Here is a 20,020-nt window from a genome sequence, read left to right as displayed (position 1 = left end):
GCACTCCGTTGCTTTCTTCACCAATTTAAATTTGAAGGTTAAAAAAATAAATCAAATAGATCATCCTAGCCTGTCTTGTATGCACCAGTTTCTGAATGATGAAATCTCCAAGGAGAGGCAAAAAAACCCAGAAACCCACTTGAAAGTTCACAATCCTTTCCACTCCAGCAACTCCTTTTGGCGAAACTCAAAGGAAATGAAACCTTAACTGTTGACTTCCATGTCTCAAATCCTATATTCAAGCATCTGGACTACCCACTGCCATTCTTTTTCCCCCATCTTACGCCATTGTTATTGTGTCTTAATCCCTGCACTGCACCTCTCTAATTCTATACAAGCCTCCTTGAAACATACCCTTTGAACATGCCTATGGCTCAATTCTTTCACATCACTTACAACTTAGCATTGATTTTCAGCTTTGTGATATATCTTTAGATATTTAAATACATTAGTCACTACATTGATTATTAAATCTTATAATTTTATTAAGTAAAATGTATAACCCTCATCAGATTTCAACTTCTCTGTCCAACTTACCAACCTTGAACTGCGAATTTTTTCTATCTCATTGTTGTAACTCTGGCTTCCAATAATAGTCTGGAATGCCTCAGTGGGGTCAATGAGGTGGCCCCAGACTTTTGATCCAAGTCGATCAAGGATTACCATGAAGCACTGCAGAGCTGGCCAAAATGGATCAGAAGCATCACCTACAACACAAATTGGAAGCAAACTGGCTCAATGTCAATGCCAACTTGCAATTTTCAAGAGTTTCTCAATTTTCACAGCCTATAATGCCAATAAACAAAGAAGATGCTATAATAAAGATATTTTCAATTTTAAAATTTTAACAGTCCAAATGGCTAAATTAGCTATAAGACTTTGGGTATTTGCAACCTCTTGCAGGTAGACTCAAGATGTTTTCTATCAGATTGGTTGTTTTAACAGGCCAGTATTTACAAGGAAATACCAGCAATTCTACACAGAACTGCTGCCACTTATCCATGCAAGAGCCATCCATCCCAAAATCAAGAACAACTCCACTCATTTGCATAGAAAGTGAATGTTCCAAAGGAACAACTGATTTATAATTGCTTTAGAAAGCTTTTGTTTTAGAAAAACTAACTTAAGTGCTATGTTTAAAGTGTTTTAATTCTTGCTTATTATATTTAAACGTTTGCTTTTGCTTAAATTATTTTTTTGATTTTTTTTTTATTAAAAAGATTCAGAAATATTCCAAACTTTTGACAAATTTGACAGCTCCAGAGCTTGGTTTAAGTAATCTTCTTTGGCCATTTCTTGGGCCAGGCTTGCTCTGGCTCTCCACATATCACTGCAATATCCCCAGGCCCTCAAGCTCTCCACTATTACATTGAGAAAGACACTGCTACCATGTAGGGATTTGTTGTAAGGATCAGATCAGTTTGAGAGCACGTATCGACTCTGGGGATTACAGAAGTTCCAAATTCATCCATAGGTCTGTGCTGAGTGCGGTTACCTCATCACTGGCAGAATCTCCTGGCCCCACAGAGATTACAATCAGGACTAAAATAAGAAAAAACTAGTACACTATACTCATTTATCTTTGTGATTAGTTGAAATATTCAGTGATCTGGTCCCTAAATATTAAGGTGATTGGATGATTCTAAGGTAACAAGTGGTCTAGGACGAGCCCATTCAGCAAAATTTATACAAAAGAGGTCAAAAACAAATTTAGAACTTAGTTAAACTGAGATAAAGTCATTTACTAATTTTGTTTTATTGCAGAAACTGCTTTGGAGTTGTTTGTAAATTATAACAAAATGATATGTCAAAAGTAAAGGAATTGAGCAAAAAAGAACATTATGCAAGGCTAAACTCATGTGGGCTACTATTTACAAATTATTGCTTCGATTTGCCCGGGTTTTAAAAGTAGTAAGCTGTTTTGATCTCTTTAGAAAGAATTTTTACCCCTCAGCATTGACAAAAGGGTTGCTGGTTTCAGGAAAAGTCTAAGCATTCATGAGTTTCACTATCTCAAATAAAAGAGAGTGTTGATGTCTTAAGTACAGTATAATTTGTTTAGTTTAATTTTTGCTAATGTAGCATTTAATACAGTAAGTCTCTACATAAAAGCTTTATTCTCGATTTTATGTACATACAGATGAACCTGCATAAATTGACTAATTAATTTATAAAACTAATCTATTTTACATTCACTTTTGCCAAATCTGTGCACAGAAAGCTGAAATGAAACTTATCACCACAGGAAACAATATTAATAAAATGAAGTAGTTCTATTTAAGAGACAGGTGTTTTGGCTCTGTCAGTTTTTTTCCCTCACTTGAAGCTGCTCTTTCAAAATGAAACTTCTAACCACAGACTACATTCAATAAAAATAAGTAGTAGTTGATTTAGTCTCTCATGCCGGTTCTGTCAATAAGATCATGACTAATCCTCTTCAAGTTCACTTCCCCAACCCAATCCCCACATCCTTTGGGTGCACAAATGTTTAAAAATATATTCATTTCAATTTTTGATATACTCAATAATTCAGTACATACAGCCCTCTAGATTTACAACCCTTTTGAAGAAGTTTCTCCTCATCTCATTTCTATTTGGACAACTCTTTAAGACAATGCCCCTGGTTCTAGACCATCTTCTTGGTGCAAAGAAGCCTTTCAGCATCTATTCTGGCAATCTTCCCCACAATCCTATAGGTATCAATGAGGCCAAGTTTTAATCTTTGCAGAGAATAGATCAATCTTACTCACTCTCTCCTCCTAGGACAAATTCCAGGAATCAAACTAGTGAATCCAAGTCACACCAACTCCAATCCAACTCTATCTTCCTTAAGGATAGGAACCAAATTAAAACACAATATTCCGTGTGTGGTTTCATCAAAAGCCTGAATTAATACTTATTTTTGTACTTTAATCCCTGTACAATAAAGGCAATATATTATTTGCCTTAACTGCATTTTGTACTAACGTGTTAACTTGCTGCATTTAATGAAGCAGCACACCAAAATCCATATGCACATAACTAGTTGCTCACCATTTAAAAAAAATATTTTTCCATTCTTCTTACCAATGTGAACAACTTCACATTTCATTCACGTCATGAAAACACCATTAAGAAAGCATCTTTATGTCTAACTCACAGCTCATTAACAAATATCAACAAATCATATCAACAAACTTGGCTATATATCAACAAAGTTGGCTACGTTACACCATGTCATTACATTTGGCAATAAGATAAATGTTAAGAAGCTGACTGTGGATTATAAAGGTCAGACAGGTCATAGAGTAATACAGCAGGAAACAGCCCCTTTGGCCCAACTCACCCATATAAGATATCTTTATTAGTCACATGTACATCGAAACACACAGTGAAATGCATCTTTTGTGTAAAGCGTTCTGGGGGCAGCCCGCAAGTGTCGCCATGCTTCCGGCGCCAACATAGCATGCCCACGACTTCCTAACCAGTATGTTTTTGGAACGTGGGAGGAAACCGGAGCACCCGGAAGACATCCACACAGACACGGGGAGAACGTACAAACTCCTTACAGGCAGTGGCCGGAATTAAACCCGGGTCGCTGGTGCTGTGAAGTGTTATGCTAACCGCTACACTACCATGCCTGCCCCTCTGTACTTATCCAAATGTCTTTTAAATGTTGTTATTGTACCTGCTTCAACTACTTTCTCTGGCAGCTCGTTCCATTTACACACCACCCTCTGCGTGAAGAACTGATTCTCTCTGGTCCCTTTTAAATCTTCCCCCTCTCACCTTAAACCTGTGGTCTCTAGTTTTTGGCTCCCTTTCCTTGGTCAAATAGTCAAAAGACTGTGTGCATTTACCCTATCTATGCCCCTCACAATTTTATACACTCTATAAGGTCACAAAGTCTAGCATGATTAGCTAGGACAGATATTTTTATCTGGTAACATCAGTCAAAATATAGGCTAACCCGCTGAAATAAGCATTGCTATACCTTTATACCACACCTTCATGTTGTATGACATAGCATTTACAAAAATATTCAGACACACCTGGTTTACTTTTCATCATGGTGTTCAGAATGGACTTCATGAAGTCATTCTGCTTATCATGGGCAAGTAGTAATGAGTCCATAGCCTGTTCATCCAATACCAGCAGCAGCATGCAGATACCTATGTAAATAAAGATTTATGACAACATATACATCCCAACAATTCAATTCTCAGCAATAAGAAGATATTGATTAGCTGAAAAGTCCAAGTACGACATTTTAATTTATTTGGAAGTAGCTTTGAAGGTTTATCATCCACCTCAGACACACCAATAGAATGTTTTATTTGCCAGATCAACACAAAAACTTTCTCTTTCCAAAAGAAAAAAGGATGACCTACAAACATCTCCAAGAATAGTACTTGATAAGAGAAGTTAGAAGGTCACTCTTCAATTACCGGTGTCTTTGAAATGCAAATAAAAGCTGGTGTGCTTGTCAATACTAGTAGAAACACATCAAATTGTTAGCAAGAATTCAAATGCAACAAAAGGTGTTTGCCATTTTAAAATAATTGCTACAAATTTGCCTTCCTGGAAAATTTTCAACCACATCACAAAATATATACTTCAATTCAGCATTACATATGATCAATGCTACTTTGACATATTTAAACAAAGATCCAAAATTGTTTTCTTTGACATAACCTTGAACTATTATTTGAGAACAGGTAATAACACAGGCATGAGAGCAACTCAATTCTATTCAGTTGTGAGATGTAAAAATGACTTCCCCAGAATGATTTCGTCATGAATTGTTTAGACGAACAGGGTTACATACCAAACTAAGTGCTCATGCTAATCTAGACATTAAATATGGCAATATTAATATGAGATATTTCCCCAATGCAGGATGCAATGTACGTACTTTTATAAACTGTAGATTCAGGCTATTGCTCCTAACCTAGACAGACTCAGTATAAACATTGTGCCACACTACCTATGGTAGGGTCAACTAACATGGTAACGAAATATCAATACTTATTGAAAGAAGATACTTCTACAGCAACAGTACCTGATGACAGCTAGGACACCTTGGCTAGTGACAATATATGTAGAAATCAAAAAGATGACTTTTACCCATTCTTGAAATGTAAACTTGCAGATAGGGAGTGGGAGAAAACATTCAAGGGTGAAACCTTTGGCAATATCATTTTTAATTAAGAGTTGTAATATTCACTTTTGACCAACAAATTGGTATTGATTTATTATTGTCACTTGTACCGAGGTACAGTGAAAAACTTGTCTTGCATACCGATCGTACAGGTCAATTCATTACACAGAAGGGTAATGAGTAGATCTGTAGAGAGCAGCTTGCAACGTGTCGCTACGCTCTGGCGCCATCTTGCATGTTACAACAATGCCATGTTACCTTTAGCCCATATCTCGGTTTTTTAATTTTCCTGGGTACAGACCAACTGTAGATAGAGTAGACAGCCAGCGCCTCCTTCCCAGGGCACCAATGCTCAAGACGAGAGGACATGGCTTTAAGGTTATGGGTGGGAGGTTCAGGGGAGATGTCAGGGGGAGGTTTTTCACCCAGAGAGTGGTTGGTGCATGGAATGCACTGCCTGGGGTGGTGGTGGAGGCAGATACATTGGACAGGTTCAAGAGTTTGTTGGATAGGCATATGGAGGAATGTGAGATAGAGGGATATGCAGAGGAAAGGGTTAGATAGTGTGAGGGTGGTTTGATGGACGGCACAACATGGTGGGCCGAAGGGCCTGTTTTGTGCTGTATGGTTCTATGGTTACTCATTCTGAAAATCACTGCACTCACCAAGCCAGTAGTTCTTGTGGTTGGTAACATCATAAAGATGGGGTGGTAAAAGAATTAATTTTCCCTCTTCCATTCCATAACTGTTATAAAAATCTGTATTTTCAAAAAGATCCAATTCAATCACTTTCAATAAACAGGTTATCACTTCCTGTAGGTCATAGAAATCATCTCGTTCCACCTTTCCAAGAGATCTGGCAGCAAGGATTGCCCACTTCCTGATCTAAAAATAGAAACACTATTTTGTAATTCAATAGCTTTCAAAATGGCAAAAGAAAACTTTCATTTTTTACTCCCTTTGGTCATGCATTAGAAAATTAAAACAATATAGAAAACATGAACATAAAAGCTGGGTAATTATAAGGCTATAAAAATGTTTTTGACAATTTACATTTATTCAAATGTCATCTGAATCTTGACATTATGTTTAATCTGTCACTTACACTTTACATTTTGTATATAGTATAGAGATTTAAGTTAATTTTTTAAAATCTGGGATTTATTTGCAGCTATTTTGGAAGCAGTTCACCCTATACATTGTACCAAACGGTACTTACCAATGATTTACTATTTCAATGTAACAGATTTAGCAGACTAATAATAGAGAAGTGCATGAATGTCACTGGCAAGATAGCTTTTACTTGTCCATTCACAAGTAATGATGAGCTGCCTTCTTGAACCACTATAGCCTTTTGATTGTTGCTGACTGTAACTCCTGGAGTTCTCATGGTGTTGTTGGAGAGGGAGCTCTAAGAGTTAGAGCCAGCAAAAACAAATGACCATTAACTTATTTCCAAGTCAGAACTTGAAGGGGGTCACATGCTTGGGAAGTGCTTTTGGAATAACTGGGTAAGTAACTGTTGTACATTTTGAAATCCATCAGCGGCAGAGTTGATGGATGGGGAGCCATTCAAACAGGCTGCTCTGTCCTTAATGGCATTGATTTCCTGTTTACTGTTGTTGCCATCCAGTGAAAATGGAGAGTACCACATAACATTTCTCACATAACTTTGCAGAGGTTGTAAAAACATCAGAGAGTTAGGATCTGAACCACTTGCCTCAGTACATTCAGTATCTGTTCTTCCCTTGATGCCACTGATCTTATGTGGCTGGTCCAGTTAAATTTCTAATCAGTGGTACCACTAGGAGAGTGGTGGGGGACAATCCCATTGAATCTCAAGAGTAGATGGGCATCAATGGTAACTTGTATGGCACTATTATTTTGTGTCACTTACCAGCCCTTACTGAATGCTATCTAAGCTGCACTGCATGGGCGTGGGGGAGTGGGAGGAGGATTGCTTCACTTTGACAAATGGTGAATGGATTTGCAAACTGACCAATGATCAGCAAACATTTCACTTCTGATCTTTTGGTGAAAAGGTAATCATTGATAACGCATTTGAAGATGGTTAGGACATTGCCCCCAAGGAATTTCAATAGCAATTTCTTTCTCAACTATTGTTGAAGAAACAACAATGCAATTCCAGTGTTTTCTGCTTCTAACTGCTCACTAGAAATTGGTTCCACTGCTTCAGTTTTTCACACAAGAAAGAGAAACAGACTTCTACAGAATATACCAGGTAAGTCACAGCATCAATTACTCTAGTCAAGATTTACCGTTTCATTTGGGTGCACCAAAAGTAGATAGATTCCAGGATACTTTTCAAATATCTGAAAAGAGAAATTCCCCTGCTCCATTTTGATAAGGGCCTCAACATATAACTCACCTAAAACACAAAGTAAAGTTATTACAATGTTTTTAGAAAGTTATTATAAATCTTTATCACTGTTGCAGAAGTAACTAAAATAGAAGGCTAAATGATAGTCTCAAATTGCAAACAATCCAAGCTCCTAGCAATTCTGAACAACTTCTTGATCCTCAGTGTCCCAATTATATCGCAACTGCTACTCCACAATTTCAAACTTAGTCTTTCAGGAGGATTATTGGAGCTACTACCTCCAATATCAAGATTATTTATCTCCTTCCATTAGAATGTAGGAAATAGGAGGAATTGGCCATGTGGGTCCCTCAAGCCTCCTGTGCCATTCAATAAGATCATGGTTAATTTGATCTTGACTTAAACTTCATTTTCTGTCTGTTCCCATAACCTCAACACCCCTATCTGACATCATGGCCAATAGTGGGTTTCACCTGTGGCTTAGAGAATTCTAAAGATGCACAATCCTTAGGGTAGAAATTTCTTCTAGTCTCCATTTGAAATGGGCAAGCTCTCATTTTGAAATTGTCCCCCATTTTGGAATCCTTTACAAGAGAAAATAACCTCTTTTGATGGCCCATTTTGATTCTGAACTCCTGTGCAGAGTTTGAACATTCTCCTCAACTGGGATAGTTTCTTCACATATCCCAAAAACTTGCAGGTTGGTAGGTTAATTGACTATTGTAAATTCTCCCTAGTTTAGGTGGGTGGTAAGAGAATTGGGGATAGTGATTGTCATGCGAGAGAACAGATTAAAGGCAACTAGGCGGGGGAATGGGATTGTTAGGATTGATCCAAGGGCCCGCACAGACATGACAGGCCAAATCGCCGCCTCCTCTGTCAAATGGACTACAAGGAGTAAAGAAATAGTATAAACCCTGACAAGCCCTCTCAAAATCTTATATGCTTCAATAAGATCACCTCATTCTTCAAAACTCCATTGAGTATAGGATCAACCTTCCATTAAACAATGTTGGCTCTGAGTGTACTACAAATTTTTTTAATACCCTGCCATGACTTCATCACTAATGTATTCTAGCATTTTCCAATGATAGATGCCAAGCTAATGCGTCTGCCTCCTCTTCTGAATACAGGTATTGTATATGCCATTTTCCAGTTCACTGGGAGCTCTCCAATATCTAGGGAATGCATCCACTTCTTTTAAGACCCCAGGATGCAGGCCACCAGGTCCTGGAAACATCATCCTTTAGTCTCAATTGTTTGCTTCATAACTTCTTTCTGGTGATACTTTTAAGTTCCTTCTGCTCTTTGTTCCTGGATTTTCTACTCCTAATGCTCTTGCAAAATACTCTTTCTACTATTAGTGTCCTTTACAATGAAGCCTGATACAAAATATTTATATTTTTATTCCTTATTGCTAATTTCCCAATGTCATCAAATTTACTCTCACTGTTTGTATACAATTTTTTTGTGGACTTACATTTAAAATCTTTTTCATTCCCTTCAGTTTTCTTTCTGGTTTCTAAAATTTTCTCAGTTTTCTAATCTACCATTGGTCTTCCCTTTTCTTTTAATTTAATATCATCCTTAACTTCCTTAGATTATGGCAAATGAATTTCCTTTTCATTGAAGTCATTATTTCTCAATGGAATACCCTTGCTGAGAAATATGAAATTTCTTCCTTACATACCTACATCTTAACTTTTGATCTATTTTCCCATTCCACCGTAGATAATTCTGCCTTCATAACTTTGGAACTGCCTTTATTTAATTTTAGGTTACTAGCTTCACTAACTTTCTCACACTCAAACAGATTATAAAATTCCATCATATTATGACCACTGTTCCACAGAGCATACTTTATTATGATAGTATTAATTAATCATGTCTCAATACACATAACTAGATCTAAAAATAGTCTGCTCCTGGTTGGCTCCACAATGCACTGTTCTACAAAACTATCCCAAATATATTCCATAACCTGGTCCTCGATGCTTTGCCCATTTATCTGATCCATATGATGATAATATTACCTTTCTTGCAGGTTCCCATTATTTGTTGATTTAAACTCTTGTCTTATGGTGAAGCTACTGTTAGGGGGCCTACGGACTACACCCAGCAGTAACTTCCTTCCCTTGCTGTTTCTTATCTCCGCACTTCCACTGAGTTCACATCTCAATTTTCAAATCTCAAATGAGCCAAGGTCATTTCTAACTACTACACCGTCACAAACTTTAATCAATAAATCTACCCCACTTCTCTTCTGCATATCCTTCCATTTTTCTCTCCACTGATAACTTACAAAATTGTCACAATAATTTCCAATTATATGGTTCATCTAATAGTAAAAGATATTACTGCATTATCAGACAGACATTGGCAATAAGCTGTATTAAAGTGGTACCAAGATGGTGACCAATAGACTGGTCAAAGGGGAAGCTTTTAAGGAGCATCCTCAAGGCAATGGGGTAAATATGCATTGGACTTCAGGGAAAAAAAAACAGAAAATTTGGAAACACTCAACAGCTTAGGCAGCAATGGAGGGAGAAACAGAGTTAACGTTTAAAGCTGATATTTTTCATCAAAACCGGGAGGTCAGAAAACAGGCATTTTTCAGTTGCAGACAATGCAGAGAAGCAGAAAGAACAAAGAGAATGCCAATAATAGACATCGAGATAATGAATGAAACAGATTGAAACCGGCTGAGTAAAGCTGGTTAATTGCAGCTATATCTGGAGGAAGTGTAAGTAGAGAAAAGAGAGAAGAAACAGCATTGGAACTCGGAGATACATAACACAGCAGTTGCTGTGTGAAAGTCGACCCGCACTGTAATAAATCAGACAACAGCAGAACCAAAGAATATACAATTAATGTTTTATTAGTTTAACGCTAGCGGGAGAAAGAGTAAACAGTGTAACCCGAGCTCTGTACTGATCCCACTTGGAGATCTGTGGTCAGTGTCCTTACTCTTATACCCACTTCGTGAGAAACCTTTGTGGGAAGTTGCATTTACTAAGGCAGTGGCTTACAGCAAGCTTTTAGCAAAACAAGATATGTCCAAAAAACTTCCTCCTTTCTCACCCGCACCTGGACATTTTTACAGCCATAACTATAGTCACCCCATGGTTGAGGCATTATCACACCATGGGAAGAATAGCCGACTATGGGAAGAATAACTGCATGCAATTAACCCTTAAATTGCCAGTCATTAACCCTTGCATTCCCAATTATCTTTTACAGCTGAAAATCCAAAATAAACTGGGAAAGCTAGTTAATGGAACCTGTTGAATTCATTGTCAAGGAAAGATGGAAAAAGGCTCACGTGAAGCATAAACACTGACATAGATTGGTTGGGCCAAAAAGCATACCTGTTCCATACAGTTTGCATAATTCAACGTAATCAAAGGCAGAGGTAAGGAAATGATTGAATAGGGATTCAACAGACATTTCCTACTTCAACATTTTCAATTAAATGGATTAACCTAATCTGCTTGATTTCACAAACTTCAGAACATAAATGAGGTTCTCTGACCAAAGCAGTTCAAATTCAAAACAATCTTGTTCTTTAGAAAGAACATAATTCTAATCCAAAATTTAATTAGTTGCTAAGTACTTTGTTGAGATTGCTGACATTTTCCCAGTGTGACGCAACATTTCATTGTCACAAAGTAGAGGCTGTTCTAACATGTGAAGTCAGGAATAGTACTTATGAACTGCCACAAATTTTAATTACTTACTGAGATGTTCATGAAGCAGTAAGTATGGGTATTTAAGGATCTCAATGATGGGAACCCGGAGGTCATTCTCAATATCTGCTGCCATGTATCCATGGAGCTGAATTTCCTGCTCATCCTCAATTAAGAACAGTTCATCTTCTTCCTCCTCCTCTTCTTTTAGTGCCTTTTCAAAATGTTCTACCAGACGCTTAGTCTCGATTTTCCACAAATTCTGCAAAATACAATAGCAAGTAATTAGAAAGAAACAAATTAAGGTGAGTTTAACTATTTTGAAATGTTATTCTGTTGTGAGTCAATTAAACAAAATCTGCAAAAAGCAGAATTGTGGGGATACCCACAAAGACTGCAGTGGTTCAAGGCGGCAGCTCACCACCACCTTCTCAAGGGCAATTAGGGATGGGCAATTAAATGCTGGCTCAGCCACATCCCTTGAATGAATAAAACAAATTAACCAGCACATTGATACAGATGGGAATAGAACATGTGTTTCTCACACATTGGATGGCTAAAATAAACTATGTACAGTCAGAGAGCAATACTGCATGGGTTGGTCCAACAAGTCCATGCCAACCACTGTGCTCACCCAGCTAGTCCCAATTTCCTGCAGTTGGCCCATATCCCTCTAAGCCCCAGCCTTGCATGTACTATCCAAGTGCTTCTTAAATGATACCATTGTCCCTGTCTCATTTAAGAAGCACTCATTTACATAATTTAGACAAATTTACATACTTGGAGATGCACAGAAAACAGGATAGGCATATTGTACAGAAGAAAATGTGGGAATATTTATCTAGTTCTTTCTAGTGTCTACCTTATTAAATAACTTTGGCATAGATTTGCCTCTGTCCTTACTCAGCAAATAGTCTGGAAGAACTGAAAAAAGAACAGCTGGTTCAGGAGGCATTAAGACCCTCCTAAGGTATCCCAAAGTGGATACTGGACTAAAGGAAACACAAGGAAACAAATGCAGGAAAATCCATCCTGTGCTGAAATATCAGACTATTAAACAGTACAGAATTATTTAAAACTCATGATCTGTAAAGCAGCAGTGTTTCCTACCCTCTGGTACACTTGAGACCTGGATTAACAATAGGCATTTTAAGGTATTGAAAAAAAAATACCAGCAATGCTGACTCCACAAAATCCTCCAAATTGGAATGATGAATCCAATGGCAGCGTCTTCTCCCAGATTCACAAAGCATTGAGGAATAGTTACACTCTGATAGCTGCGTGGGCAGGCCACGTTGTTCACATGCCTAATAACAGACTCCCAAAAACAGACATTCTATTCTGAGCTTGGTCAAGGGAAAAGATCACCAAGACAGAAAATGATTCAACAATGTGCTCAGAACTTCCTTGAGGAAATGTAACATCCTCACTGACACTTGGGAATCTCTAGCTCATGACTTTTCAAAGTGGGGGAGCAGCATTTGGAATGGTATTGAGAACAGAGAAGCCCTGTGCAACTGCAGAGGAGCACAGCACTTCCCAAACTACCATTCTCCCACCCTGTCAGCCACCTTCTACAGAAGAGTGTGTGGTTCCAACAATGGCCTCATTAGCCACCTTAGGTCCACAAAATCAAAGTGGAAGCAAGTCATTCCCGATCCTGAGAGACTGCCTGAGGAGGACAAGATGACAGAATTGCCAGTCTACTCAATATAATCAAACAGCTAAATACACTAACTGTATTTTGTTAAATATACATCCAATATTATAAATGACTGCAGCCACAAGGCATACAGACTGTGGATTTGTCAATAATAGTTCCATTGTTACAACAAAAGAATTACTACAGCAACTACAGTTTGCCCTCAGGTAACAAACAGGTTCTGTTTTTACAGACATCCATAAGTTGATTTTATTCATAAGTTGGGAAATGCACAATGCTCAATATGGTATTGTAATGAGTGACATCAAAAGCACACGACTGATACAAAATAGCAGTTACTAAAAGTGGAGAGAAGGAGGAAACTAGTTCTGCTATTCCTCGAAATGAACATTTCTATGTACGTTAGACCTTTGAATTTAATAATATAATGGGAGCTTGTTCATATGTAGGGGTGTTCATAAGTCAGGCATTTGTAACCCAGGGATAGCTTGTAATCAATAAAACTGTATTCCTCAAGTCTCTTTGGTCCCAGCTTTCTTCAGGCAGTGCTAAACTGAATCCAAATTAAGGTTTTCCATTGAATTAGATAATCAAATATGAAAGCTAAAGGCCATCTGGCTACCTCCATGTCTTGAAATTGTTTCTTAACCATTTGATTTCAAAAACATCTGCTATACGATTTCAATTCCAAATGTCATGTGTATCCTCAATTGCAGATCAATGTACAGAAGATATTCAATCACACATTTTCCAAATGATATGTCAAGTCAAATTTGGCTGTTACATGTTAATCACTTTCAACCCATTATACTGTGTCTTGGGGGCTCCTGCAAATTCTTAAAGGCACATTTGACTCCACTGGTGTTCGGTTTTTCTGAAGAGTGGTAGTAACGACATTTAAGTCAACAAAGCAACAATTATGTATACAAAGTATCTCAGTTGGAAAGATTTATATATTCCCTTCACCCAAATTTTTTTTTTGAATTACAGCACACAAGAAAGAGACAGCTTGTGTTCCCCTGTGCTCTCAATTGAGGATCTACTCTCAAACTGAACTTGGTATCACTCTGTAAGGCCCTGGATTTACAAAATCATTGAAGAGAATGGAAATGCACAATTTTTTTGGTGAATATAACTACTCAATACCAACATTAAAAAATACTGATTTGCTTTTAGAAAAACATTCAGAGGAACATCACAGGAGTTTGACCCTGGGTCACATAAGGAGTTACAAGGACAGTCATCCTCACTGCTGCACACTGTAAGCGGGAAAATAGATTGAGATGAAGATTTATGGAGGCGAATCTAGAGGGCCTTGGTAGCTAAAGCAAACAATAATAGAGAAACTAAAGTTCAGGTTAATTGGAGGTGAGAATCAGAGAAGTGTAGGTATCTTAGAGGGTTATAGAAGCCATGGAGCAAAGAATCACTCTCACTTGTCTGTTGTTGGGTTAAGCAAAAATGTATTTATTTTGACACCTGCAAGAGTGAGAGGAGCCCATCACCTTGCTAGGTGCAGACTACACACTCTCCCCAAATGTATCAAGAAGGCCATTCTTATACATTTATAGATAAGGTAATCTTCATTCAGTGCCATAGAGAGTTCTATCCGGATGCATCACAGCTTGGTATGGCAACTGCTCTGCCCAAGACTGCAAGAAATTGCACAGTTGTGAACGCAGCCCAGTTTATCACGAATACCAGCCTCCCCTCCAGTGACTCTGTCTACAATTCCTACTGCCTTAGCAAAGCAGCCAAAATAACCAAAGACCTCCTCCCACCCTGGACATTTTCTCTTCTCCACCCCCCCAGGCTCAAGGACAGCTTCTATCCTGCTGTTATAAGAGTCTTGAACAGACTACTTGTACGACAAAGATGAACACTTGATCTCTCAATCTACCTTGTCATGGCCCTTATATCTTATTTGTCTACCTGCGCTCTCTCTGTAACACTATGTCTACATTCTGTTATTGCTTTTTCCTTTGCACCACCTCAATGTACAATGATCTGTCTGAATGGCATGCAAAACAAAACATTTTTCTACTGTATCTTGCTACATGTGACAATAGTAAACCAATTAGAACCACAGAACAGGCCATTCGGCCCTTCTAGTCTGTGCTGAAACTTTATGCCACTAGTCCCATTGACCTGCACCCAGTCCATAACCCTCCAGACCTCTCCTATCCATGTATCTATCCAATTTATTCTTAAAACTTAAGAGTGAGCCCGCATTTACCACATCAGGTGGCAGCCCGTTCCACACTCCCACCACTCTGAGTGAAGAGGTTCCCCCTAGTGTTCCCCCTAAACCTTTCCCCTTTCACCCTAAAGCCATGTCCTTGTACTCATCTCTACTAATCTAGGTGGAAAGAGCCTACTCGCATTAACTATACCCCTCATAATTTTGAAAACCTCTATCAAATCTCCCCTCATTCTTCTGCGCTCCAAGGAATAAAGTCCTAACCTGTTCAATCTTTCCCTGTAACTCAACTCCTGAAGACCCGGCAACATTCTAGTAAATCTTCTCTGCACTCTTTCAATCTTACTGATATCCTTCCTATAGTTAGGTGACCAGAACTGCACACAATACTCCAAATTTGGCCTCACCAATGTCTTATACAACCTCACCATAACATCCCAACTCCTATACTCAATACTTTGATTTATGAATGCCAGGATGCCAAAAGCCTTCTTTGCAACCCTGTCTACCTGTGACACCACTTTCAGGGAATTATGTATCTGAACTCCCAGATCCCTTTGTTCCTCCGCACTCCTCAGTGCCCTACCATTTACTGTGTATGCCCTACCTTGATTTGTCCTTCCAAAATGCAACACCTCACACTTGTCTGCATTAAATTCCATCTGCCATTTTCTGGCCCATTTTTCCAGTTGGTCCAGATCCCTCTGCAAGCTTTGAAAGCCTTCCTCACTGTCCACAACGCCTCCAATCTTAGTGTCATCAGCAAACTTGCTGATCCAATTTACCACATTATCATCTAGATCATTGATATAGACAACAAACAACAATGGCCCCAGCACAGATCCCTGAGGCACACCACTAGTCACAGGCCTCCAGTGTGAGAGACAATCGTCCACTACCACTCTTTGTCTTCTCCCACACAGCCAATTTCGAATCCAGTTTACAACCTCTCCATGGATACCTAGTTTCTGAACTAACCTCCTATGTGCGACCTTGTCAAAGGCCTTACTAAAGTCCATGCAGACAACATCCACAGCCTTTCCTTCATCTACTTTCTTGGTAACATCCTTGAAAAACTCTATAAGATTTGTTAAACATGATCTACCATGCACAAAGCCATGCTGACTATCCTTAATCAGCCCCTGGTTGTCCAAATACTTGTATATCCGATCTCTTAGAACACCTTCCAATAATTTAACTACTACTGATCTCAGGCTCACTGGCTTGTAATTACCTGGTTTACTTTTAGAGCCTTTTTTAAACAATGGAACAACATGAGCTACCCTCCAGTCCTCTGGCACCGCACCCGTGGCTAAGGACATTTTAAATGTATCTGCCAGGGACCCTGCAATATCTACACTAGTCTCTCTCAAGGTCCGAGGAAATATCTTGTCAGGCCTGGGGGATTTATCTACCTTTATTCGCTGTAAGGCAGCAAGCACCTCCTCCTCTTTAATCTCTAAATGTTCCATGACACTACTGCTGGTTTCCCTTCCTTCTATATCCACTATGCCAGTTTCCTGAGTAAGTACTGATGCAAAACAAAACTGTTTAAGATCTCCCCCATCTCCTGAGGCTCCACACACAGACGACCACTCTGATCTTCTAGGGGACCAATTTTGTCCCTTACTATCATTTTACTCTTAATATATTTGTAGAAACCTTTCAGGTTTACCGTCACATTATCTGCCAAAGCAACCTCATGTCTACTTTTTGCCTTCCTGATTTCCTTCTCGAATATTTTCTTACATTCTCTATACTCTTCAAGTACCTCATTTGTTCTAGTTGCCTATACCTGCTATACACCTCTCTCTTTTTCTTAACCAGATCCCGAATATCCCTTGCAAACCAAGGTTCCCAATGCCTGTTAACTTTGCTTTTAATCCTGGCAGGAACATGCAAACTCTGTACTCTCAAAATTTCGCCTTTGAAGGCTTTCCACTTACTGAACACATCTTTGCCAGAAAACAACTTATCTCAATCCACTCTTCCTAGATCCTTTCTCATTTCCACAAAATTGGCCTTTCTCCAATTTAGAACCTCAACTCAAGGACCAGACCTATCCTTATCCATAACTAACTTGAAACTAATGACATTATGGTCACTGGACCCAAAAGGTTCACCCAAAATCTGTCACCTGACCTGTCTGGTTCCCTAATAGGAGATCAGGTATTGCATTCTCTCTCATTGGTACCTCTATATATTCATTTAGAAAACTTTCCTGAACACATTTGACAAACTCCAAGCCATCCAGCCCTTTCACAGTGTGGGAGTCCCAGTCAATATGTGGAAAGTTAAAATCCCCTACTATTACAACTTTGTTTCTTACATCGGTCTGCTATCTCTCTACAGATTTGCTCCTCCAATTCTCTGACTATTGGGCAGTCTATAATACAACCCTATTAGCGTGGTCACACCTTTCCTGTTCCTCAGCTCCACCCATACGGCCTCTGTAGATGAGCCCTCCGGGCTGTCCTGTCTATGCACAGCTCTGATATTTTCCCTGACTAGTAACGCCACTCCTCCCCCTTTCATCCCTCCCCCTCTATCACGTCTGAAACAACAGAACCCCGAAACATTAAGCTGCTAATCCTGCCCCTCCTGCAACCAAGTCTCACTAATAGCAATAATGTCGTAATCCCACGTGCCAATCCATGCCCTAAACTCATCTGCCTTACCTACAATGCTCCTTGCATTGAAACAGATGCACCTGAGAACATTTCTATCATGTACAAACCTTTGATTTCTGTCTATACATGCAGTCCTCGCATGACCTTTATCCTCCTCCACCTCACTATCTGCTCTAACACTCTGGTTCCCCTCCCCCTGCAATTACCAAAAGAAGAGGAGCAAGTGATCGATTTTGAGTGATTGATAGCATGTGAACAGCCCTTACCCTGGTGGTCTCATAGCCAATGCCCTGATTATCTTGGCACTTAAGAAGCTACTGGAGTCATCTCTGTTACTATGGGAACCACCCCCCTGGAGCTAGCCTTGTTATCTCCATGTAGGTTAATGCAGATGTTGTTCTGTCTATTTATTCCCCTGTGGTGGTGGTGAGTGTCTTCAACAGAGACAGAAACAATGACTTGTTTGTCTGTTTGCTCCCTTTCCCACGCTATAGTAGCTACCCATTCAGGCTGCAGGGTAGATGTATATATATATTACACCAGGTGTTTTTAATACTGTCCCATCATCAGCCTCGTGTCCCAGTGCAAATAATTTTGCAGAAGACCCTGATTTGCATGTTGATGGCTCAAGTGTGACACCCTTATCTCTGACCACATTTCTGAGTAAAACTGTTGTGTTTCTGGCTTAATAGAATTATCTTCACAACAAACCTACTCAAGAATATAGAATATGATGTCTACCACCCATCACTGATTAACTAGAAGCAACCTAGGAATAGCAGGTATATAATGCTGCCTGCCTTAAATATGTATGGATGAATTCTTTGTGCCAATTCCTTCTACATTACAAGCCTTAAAACCTACTCTCCTACGTAATACAATTTTCCCACAACACAGAGGCTGGAAGAGATGACCGGAGATAGGAGTTGCAAGACCACAAAGAGAGCTGTAAAAGATTAAAATTTTAAAACTGAGGCAGTACTTAACTAGAGTTAACATAGGACAGGGATGACATGTGAATGAGACTTTGTGTGAGATGGGACATACACAGCAGAGTTCTGGATGATGGGTTTACAGTAGATGGAACACGGAAGGCTCACCAGTGCACTGGAATAGGAGCATGCAAGCATAGGCTCAACCAACAGGATCACAGCAGTGAAGAATCATTGTCCTGACACTTTTTCCTCACTACAGTGCTAGAGCTTGCCTCCGACAAGCTTCCTGCTTCAAAAGGCACTAATGGGAAGCTTTCAAACAACGACAGCTACACTCCAGAACAAAGTAGTCAGGCTCAAAACAGATGATATTTCTATTGAGTACAACCAGTGGCCAAGTTCCAAGTCACCATCGACTCATTCACTGAATCATACAGGATGAGCCTTGCACTCAGCACCCACAAGGCAGAGGTCTTCTACCAACTTGGCCCCGCTGTACAACATTGCCCTCCAACAATACAGGTTCATGATATGATTTTGCAAGATGTGGACCAGCAACCTCTCCGTCAAAGCAGACATTCATGATGAAATTCCCCTCAGTGTGCAAGCGCACCCTTTGGCCTACTGGGGAAAAGAACGTTTGAAAGTCTGAATCCTGGCCCAAAATCCATGGTCTAATGGGCAGCAGTGAACCAAACTTCCTAAAACTTGGATACCTTCAGCAAGCACCTCATGGCAGTGTTGGTGGTAACCTTCCAGTATCTCCACAAAATCTATCAAACCAATGGAAGGATAACTGAACCAATGTCAATGCCTCTCCCAGGCCAACATATGCAGCATTAAGGATCTAATTACACTTAGTCAGTTTCATTGGACAAGCTACATCATTCACCTATCTGACACCAGGCTCCCAAGTAGGACACTCCATTCCCAGCTCAGCCAAAGCAAGAGATACCAGGGAAATGGATAAAATGATTTAAGGATGTTCTCAAAGCCTCCTTGGAAAAAATGCAACATTCCCTCAGATCAATGTGGATTAATAGACCATGACCACTCAAAGTGCAGGAGAAGCATTCAGAATGGCACTGGGAACCTTGAGTCCGCATTTCTTGGACAGTAAACAGCCTAGCATTAATGGCAGGAGTGAACCAACTCACAAACTACCAACCTATTTTCCCATCATGCACCTCCTGCCATCTCTGTGGAAGAGTCTACAGTTCCAACACTAGCCATGTCAATCACCTTAGAACCCACAGAACTAGAGCAGATGCATGTTGTAGTAAAGTCTAGAAGAAACAAAGGATGAACGTTTCTGTAGCAGATGACCTGAGACAGAGCAGTTAAGGGATGCTTCAGAAATAGAAACAGGTTGTTAGCAGCCAGGGTCAAATACGATGCCAAGGTTGCTAATAGTCCACAAACGGG

The 20,020-nt window shown here is 39.4% G+C and overlaps 1 protein-coding gene across 2 annotated transcripts in view; it reads right to left on the bottom strand.

Moving 5' to 3' along the window:
• The window catches only part of setx (senataxin), a 76,603-nt gene that overhangs the window by 36,757 nt on the left and 19,826 nt on the right, over positions 1-20,020 (bottom strand). For both annotated transcript variants that reach the window (XM_052037068.1, XM_052037069.1), the window contains 5 exons: positions 11,219-11,429; positions 7,420-7,529; positions 5,806-6,025; positions 4,032-4,151; positions 542-707 (listed from right to left, as the gene is read on the bottom strand). In XM_052037068.1, the coding sequence (XP_051893028.1) occupies positions 542-707; positions 4,032-4,151; positions 5,806-6,025; positions 7,420-7,529; positions 11,219-11,429 (827 nt within the window). The remainder of the gene's footprint in view (positions 1-541; positions 708-4,031; positions 4,152-5,805; positions 6,026-7,419; positions 7,530-11,218; positions 11,430-20,020) is intronic.

The sequence above is a fragment of the Pristis pectinata genome, chromosome 23 (assembly GCF_009764475.1).
Source record: "Pristis pectinata isolate sPriPec2 chromosome 23, sPriPec2.1.pri, whole genome shotgun sequence".
Lineage (NCBI taxonomy): Eukaryota > Metazoa > Chordata > Chondrichthyes > Rhinopristiformes > Pristidae > Pristis > Pristis pectinata.
Note: the sequence above shows the minus strand (reverse complement) of the source record. Positions and strands in the feature narration are given on the sequence as shown.